The 8,227-nt window shown below is 35.8% G+C and overlaps 1 protein-coding gene across 1 annotated transcript; it reads right to left on the bottom strand.

Annotated features, from left to right (window-relative positions):
- Nucleotides 1–3,753: 3,753 nt before the first annotated feature.
- Nucleotides 3,754–6,959, bottom strand: LOC120626533. Its single transcript, XM_039894075.1, has 2 exons — nt 6,829–6,959; nt 3,754–5,116 (listed from the first exon to the last, which is right to left on the bottom strand). Exon 2 carries the CDS (start codon nt 5,106–5,108, stop codon nt 4,518–4,520), a length of 591 nt encoding a protein of 196 aa, XP_039750009.1. The 5' UTR covers nt 5,109–5,116; nt 6,829–6,959; the 3' UTR covers nt 3,754–4,517.
- Nucleotides 6,960–8,227: the final 1,268 nt, after the last annotated feature.

The raw sequence follows: 8,227 nt of genomic DNA, 5'->3' as shown, positions 1-8,227 counted from the left end.
AGTTAAAAGAACTACGAATAACATATTCTACTTGGTGCTGGAAAAACATCAAATTTCTAAGGAACATAAAGGAACATTCGTATTTACATATTTTAATCGTAGTAATAACGCAGAGCTGTCACCATAGTGTTAGGACTCTGGCTTCACTTTCGGGGGGCCGAGTTCGAATCCCAGCACGCACCTCTCGCTGACCCGTGCTGTAATGGTTGAATGATGATAATAATAATGACAAATTATGTCTAATGATGACGGCCGACTGGCGCAGTGGGCAGCGAACCTGCTTTCTGAGTCGTGGCCGTGGGTTCGATTCCCACAACTGGAAAATGTTTGTGTGATGAACATGAATGTTTTTCAGTGTCTGGGTGTTTATCTGTATATTATAAGTATTTCTGTGTATTATATTCATAACAATATTCATCAGCTGTCTTAGTACCAATAACACAAGCTACGCTTACTTTGGGGCTAGGTGGCGATGTGTGTACTGTCGTAATATATTTACATTTTATTTATTTATATTACTGATTATTTTGGTAAAATATTTAAAGAACAAAAAAAAAATTGTGTTGATTTTTTTTTTCTTTCTATCTACGAATGATAAATCACTATATGTGAGTACGAATTCCTTAACTTTCTTTTTTAAGGTTTACTTTTAAGTTAAGTCGGGGAACTAAAGATATTGCGGTTTGAAGTTTTTAACGTAGTTTTACATGCTCTTTGGTTTCAAAGGTTTTTTTTTAAATTTTTGTTAACCTATGCGTATCCGTTCAGTTAGGTACCTACTATGAATGGGACAAAAGTAAATAGGATGCAGTTTAATAATATGCGGACTTTGTAAACATAATTATTAAAAAAAAGATTTGCATCTTTATAAACGTTATGTACCTAAACTGGCATTCATACTAGAAACACCGAGGATCAAAGAAATATTTTGTTTTATTTTTTGGAAAAAAAATCCTTACTATCGCTTTGTCATAAAATTAAAATTAATATACCTTTGCCTGTTCCGTACGGGAAAGAATAAAAAATAAAATTTATACTCTCTGAATCTCTAATCAAGGGGATCTGCATTTTTACATTTACTGTTTGGCTCGGATGACATTATTATCATTTGACAAACTGAAGCCAAACCAAAACTTTGATTATGTTTGTTAGCACCTCAAAGTAATGAATAAAACATTTTACTTTGGTACGTAAACAGCACCGAAAAAATCAATGCCAATGGCTGTCGCTCAGAGAATATAATATTCTTTAGACTAGTCAGTTGAGTTCAAGTTAAAAAATGGCGTTGTTTCCAGACTTAGACTCATTTAAAAAAATCTGTTTTAGTCACATTTGTAGACGCTCACGATTTCTATCTATATGATTTAAAATTGAACGGCCTCGAAGCACTTCGCGTCGCGAAGGTCGCGTTTTAGTTTGCAACGTTCTGAAATCGAATCCGTTCATGACACAGTCTCAGTAGTAGTAAACCCTGTGCGCACCACAGCCAATTTGGCAGGAAATTGATTTAAATATTAAATGCACTTACGTGTAGATTGTGACAGCTCAGCTACAGAAATCAAGCTTCGCGTTATTAGTGAGTAAACAAAGGATAAGCGGGCAGGAGTTTAGCACGGGCAGCTCTCGAGCCTTCTGCTTGGATTTCAGCATGCATAATATCGAATAGTAGTAGAGTTTTTTGTAACAGAGCTCGTCCGGGGAAGTACTGTTACCATGTTTATTTCTGCCGCTAAGCAGCAATGTTGCAATGCTGTGTTCTGGTCTGAAGGGCGTGTGTACCGGTGCAATCACAAGCATATGAATCACCTAGGCCTCAAGTTGACGGACACGTTGCTGGACGTGCGCCTTGCTCTGATGGTTTACCACTTACCATCAGGCGGGCCATCTGCTAGGTTCATCAATTATTACTATAAAAAAATAACCGCTATTAAATAAAGATAGTTTAGGTATCTTTTGGCGAAGAAATGGTGAAAATCAGTCCAGTACTTTTAGAGCCTATTGGGTCCGAACAAAAAATACATTTTTTTCTCTTTATAATATTAGTATAGATATTGTAAGAATATTAATAATTGGAAAAATAAAAACCAGTTGCCTGGAAGACGCTATTATAACAGATACAGCCATACCTCTAACCGCTTAACCCGCAGAGGTGTTCATGACCCAGGTAGGCATAAAGCAAGATAAAATGAAAAAAGTCCTCTTCCAATACGATTCATATTAAATGTATGAAGTATACTAGTAGACATACTAGTATGTATGAAGTATACTAGTATGTCTACTAGTATATGAATCGTATAGGAAGAGGACTTTTTTCATTTTATGACAGCTAGATAACTTTTAAAGTAATAAAAAAAAAATGTGAAGATTTATAGATAAAGCGTTATAAGTGGGTAAACAAAGGATAAGCCGGCAGGAGTTAGCCATAACATGCGACGCTCAAGCCTTCTGCTCGAATTCCCGCATGCATAACAGCTATGTACGTGAAGGGAATTTATCCGGAAGTTTAGCTGTAGGGAAGTTCTTGTCGTGTTCGTTTGTGAAACTAAATTCAGTGAGTTTAACCATACGTAGTGTACGGTACTAAGCGAGATCTCCGAATTAGCCATATGGTCATTGGAAAGGCTAAATTACTTAACCGCCTTCTCTCAGAAAGCGAAGCGTTTAGGCCGTAGTCCACCACGCACGCCAAGTGAAGGTTGTAACACTTAATACACTTTTATAAACGCTATAACGAAGACTCAGATATGCAGGTTTCCTCGTAATGTTTTCCTTCGCCGTAAAATCAAGTGATATTTCATTTGTTAAAAAAAAGTAGAAAGTAAAGAAATGTTAGAGGTATGTGCAAGGGGTCGAACTCGGTTCTCATAAAAGAATGGCTAAAAAGGTAAGGGATAATTTTACTCACAGGCAGATCACCGTTTATTTTAAACGTAAACATCATATTTATATATGTTGTATTTTATTTTAGTAGATTATTACATTAATTATTAGTAATGTTATTTCATGTATGTTTATATCTTATTTGTATTAATATATAATATTTTCATTATATATTTGTGTAATGTTTAAATTTTATTTATCGCACCACCTACCTCTTTTCTATATTTTTTCCTGTTTGTTGCCTGGAAGAAATCGCTATGTAGCGATAAGGCCACCAAAATTGTACTCTCTTGCTCTATGTTTATATCTCTGTAATTACTTTTTTTCTTTGGTGTACAATAAAAGTGTTCATTCATTCATTCATTAATCATCTTTACATAGTAAAATACAATATCGCTCCCGTTCTCGCTCAGTTCTACGCATAGATCTTTTACACTACGCAACAGATTCTAATGCAGTTTTAACCAAATAGATTGTTTCAAGAGGAAGGTTTATAAGCAGTATACAGGCATATTAAAGCAGAGGAAAGCCAAGATTTCAAAGATAAGGAAATATCCTGCAGTAAACATAGTTATTATATTTTTAATCACTCCAAACTGCCCCCCATTTGTATATACGAGTACGTTGCACCAGTGCGTAACCGGCAGGGTGATTACGTATTTCGCGACAGGTTTGCGACAGGTTCGCTACAGGCGTATATCTTGCAATCACTGCTGTCAGACGTAACTTTTGTTTATTTATTGTATAGAAAAGTGACGTTTGACAGCAGTGATTGCAAGATATACGCCTGTCGCAAACCTGTCGCGAGATACGTAATCACCCTGCGGGCGGGTTGCTAGTTATTTGCATTTAAACAACAAAAATAAAACTACATTTGCAATTTTATACTCGAACACTATACTTTCGCATTTATTCAAGAACACTATACTTTCACGGGATGTACGCGGTCCCAAAGTATCACCAAGCCTGTTGGCTTAAGAGGCAGTTTACCAGCTAACCGGCTAACTATAAAAGCAACTACACTACAAATGTCAAAATATGTAATATCAAAGGACAACCGCAAAATTCGATCCAAACCAATATTTTCTTTGTTACACAATTAATTGAATGGCATTCTATTTAATGGAATGCCATAAAAAGTATTTTAAAATGTTGGAATATTATATCCAAACGGCTTTTATTAATGATGGGGTTTAACGAAACGTACTATGTCTGCGGTGCGATATTTTGACAAATGCCTGATTGCAGTTTGTCAATTGTCATTTGTTCACGATGACGAGATTTGGACACGTGATGACAGTTGACATACGAAGATTGAACAGTGATAATTCAACCAGCACAGGATAAATATTGCTTCAAACGTCAAAATTAGTCGCTTTTTTTTAAACTATAAAAATTAATGTCATTGGAACCCAAAACAAAATTAAAAAAAAAAATCGTCTCTGTACACTCAAATTTGTTTCGTTGCCTACTCTATAGAAAGTTGCGGTTGCCCTTTATTTTCTCTTCACGAAATTAACGCGAGCGAAGTACGGGAGAAGATTGATTCAAACAGATTACATTCCTTTGTAGTTTCCCAAACTTAACCGTATTCACAATAGGTACGCAGATTTATTTCTTTACGTGCTCCTGATCCATTATTTTTTCACCTTTTTGTTGCAAGCGATACAATTCGGCTCCAAGTCACATCGGCAAACTTTGAAAGAGAGCGATCCATCGAAAGCCTTATTGTAATTCCACAACACCTTCACAGTTCCTTCGGTGTACGGTTCCTCGGAGTCATTTTTCATTTCGAACGATTCGCAGAAAATGGATTCCCCTACTAAAATTGCAGGTACAATAACATCTTTATTGTTCAACTGTATTTTGCACTTCCATGGTGTGAATGCCATAAACAGGTATATTTCAGCTAATTTCACTGTTAAAATTTCCCTCTTACCACTTTCGTATGTCATATATTCATTCGATGCTATTCTAGGGCAGAAATCTGGTCCGGACATAAGGGCCGGAACCTGTTGGGGATAAATCACGTTGTCGTTTCCACAAAGCTGTTTGGTGCACAGGCTTTTGGATACACACCATGTGCACACGTTCTTGGTGAGACATGAGGAACATGAAGTTATTGATCTGCATTCATCGTCCTTGGAATCTATGATGATGTCTCCAGCCAGGCAACATAATGCTGCACTGACAAGAATTACAGCAATTACGTTGATATGCAACGACATGATAGCGTCTGGAAAGAAAACAAACATTTTAAAAGTGTTGGTACCAGTGTTCCCGACATAAATCACTTTATTTCAAGCTTTCAGGACTCGGGTTACTCGCTCCAAACTAAGCTGAACGTTGCAGTTATTTTGTCTGACTGCCTCGTTTCTCTTTTGGTTAGCATGTTTGACTGCAGATCGCGACTCTCTGGTTGCTTAGTATAAGCTCGGTGTGGTGATTCAGTCCCGTGCTTCAGAGAGCAGAGCGGTCAGTTCAACCCGTCGTGTCGGATTTGCCTTCCAATCGGACAATATGAGTGAGGGAATAGAGAATGCGCCTGTGTTTTCGCATACACTTGTATACTGTAAAAGATCCCGCGTATTTGGAAAATTTCTTTTGATATTGAACACCGGTGCCGAAATCGGTCAGCCGGTGCAGAAACTGGTTCTATAATGCCTAAATACCTATTTGATATTTTTATTAATAAATACAAAAAAATATTTAAAATTAACGAAACTTAGATACAGCTTTTAATAGACCCCGTTACAATATGAGCGAATATTTCATGTAAAACAGAAAAAAAAAATTGTGGTCTCATTAAAAAGTTACTTTCAACGATAACCCAAATGCCCGTGTATTTTATCGTCTGAGCGATCTCCACAAATAAAGTTTTTATTATTGGTCATTGCTATTCAGATTTTTATGTAATTTTCGGCGTTGAACCAGAATAGGATTTTTAAATAAATGTGTTCTTTATTTTATAAGTTAAAGTGGTCTGCCGGTCAATTTTAAAATATATTCTACGCTACGCTTAGCAAAAATTATATTAACGAGTTGTATTACGAAACACCTTTTTAAGCTGTTTTAAGTAAAAATATGGATGTTTTCATAAAACGCGGTGACGGGGAGTTTATGCGCATAATATTTGCATAGCTTATATAAACAGGCGTTACTGAGTAAATGTTGTTAAATTTAATGGAAGTTTATTTTGGGGACGGAATGATCTGTAAAATTAACAAATTTTAACTGTTCCGTGCTAAATTTGACAAGATAAATTTTATATTAGACCAGTAAAATGAATATTTACTTTGAATAAATATTAAAGTATACAACTGTTGCCCGGGTTCTTCGGCCGCGTTTTTTCCGGTTTTTTACAAAATCCCGTGGGAACCGTTTGTTTTCCCTTCAACTAACTCTATTCCAAAGATCATGTTGATCGGTTGCTTAGTTAGAGTGAGAAGGAAGGACAATCAAACAAATAAACAAACAAACTTTCGCTTTATGAAAGTTATAGTCAACATTATTATCGAAAATAAATAACTGATGCATCCATAATTCAACATTTTAATCCACATATCAAAATACAATCACATCAATCTTCTATACAAGTTTTTTTTTATTTTGTTTTTCAAGGGAAACAAACAATAGGTACTACTACACATAAGAGTAATGCCGTATTTTTATCTCACATAAACCAATGAAGTTACCACAACTAAGTTTTACATAAACGATAACAATAACAAAATTAAATTAAAACAAAAAAAAAAACGAAAACTTTAAAAGCTTATAACACTCGTTTGCCAAAATTATTTTCCTAAAAGTGCCAGACGTGAAAATTTACATGTACTTCACAGTAACATTAATGCATTTACTTTTAAACCTTCCATCTGGAGATTCGTATTACATAGATTATTAATATCACGTACGTCAATAAAATAGCGATACAAAAATTTTACTCACTTTAACTCTTCTCAAACATAGGTCTCTTCTTCGTCATCTCATAGGTTAAGATGTACTAGGGAATCACTCTAAATAAACTATCACTTTATATAGAAATAATTTGCTATCAATTAGTGTGCGTGCAGAGTAGGTATGCTAATGTTGCATTTGATTAGCACATGGGGTGATGTCGTTAATATTATCTGGGGTACCTACTAAACAACCGATAGGAGAAATAAATTCCTCAGTCTGCTTGTATAGTTGAAGATGTAAAAAAGGATATATAAAATTAAAATAAACAATCAGTAGAAACCTAAAAGCGAAACTTAGAGGTAAATATGAAAATTTAAAATATTCACTAAAAATTAATACGAACCTCCGAGCTTTGGCTTCGGACGGAGCACAATTTTAAAACCCCTTATCCCCTTACTTTGCATAAGTTGGAAGAATATGTTAAAACACATTTATTACAGCGAGGTTGTTATACAATTGATGAATTTCTTAATGACAAGGTTACTTGGTAGCATTCGGCTCCACTTTTATGTCTCACAAGATAGAAAAATGTTAAAATGTAAAATGTAAATTGTTAATGTTGGAAAAGAGCAACTGCTGAGTTTCTTGCCGGCTTCTTTTCGGTAGAATCTCCCTTGCGAACTGGTGGTAGAGTCACTACAAATAGACAGACTTGACGTTTCAAAAGTGCTTATATTAGGCCTACTTGAAATAATTGAATTTTGAATTTTGCATTTGAATTTGAATTTACTTTATCCCTCTAACCTGTATTGGAAAATGCCTAGGATATTCCTCATCAACATCATCGTCATATTAAGCCATTACCGACCCGTTTCAGAGCACGGATCTCCTGACACAATGAAAAGAGGTTTAGGCCACCATGTTGGCCCAGTCGCAGGAACTCTTAGGCATAGTACAAGGTTCCTCACGATGTTTTCCATAACTTGAAGCAAGTAACATTTGTATTGCTTAAAACGCACATTACTTAGACAAGTTACAGGTGCGTGCTGGGTTTGAACTCGGCGCCCCGAAAGTGAAGTCAAAGTCCTACCCGGCTATTACCGCTTCTCACTGGGCTATCGACGCATCGAAAATCCCGCCATATAGAAGTTAATTATTTCTTCTAGTTATACATAGATTTTCGTTACAAGAGTCCTCATTATCATCCCATTCCCGGCACACTAAAAGGCCTCCTCTCAGAAAAGGGTTCTGCCGTAGTCTACCGTGCTAGCCAAGTGGGAATTCGCGAAAGAATTTACATAAGTTTTTTGATCTGAGATTATTATGAAGAACTCTCAGGCATGCCGGTGGCATCACGAAGCATCGGTAAGTGATACGTAATCAATCGCTAACACACTACAGTACCGACGTAAAAGCCTGTTTATCAGTTTTTTATAGGTTAAAATTT

This window comes from Pararge aegeria, chromosome 9 (genome assembly GCF_905163445.1).
Source record: "Pararge aegeria chromosome 9, ilParAegt1.1, whole genome shotgun sequence".
NCBI lineage: Eukaryota > Metazoa > Arthropoda > Insecta > Lepidoptera > Nymphalidae > Pararge > Pararge aegeria.
The sequence above is the reverse complement of the archived record's forward strand: the minus strand, read 5'-3'. Positions and strand labels throughout refer to the sequence as shown.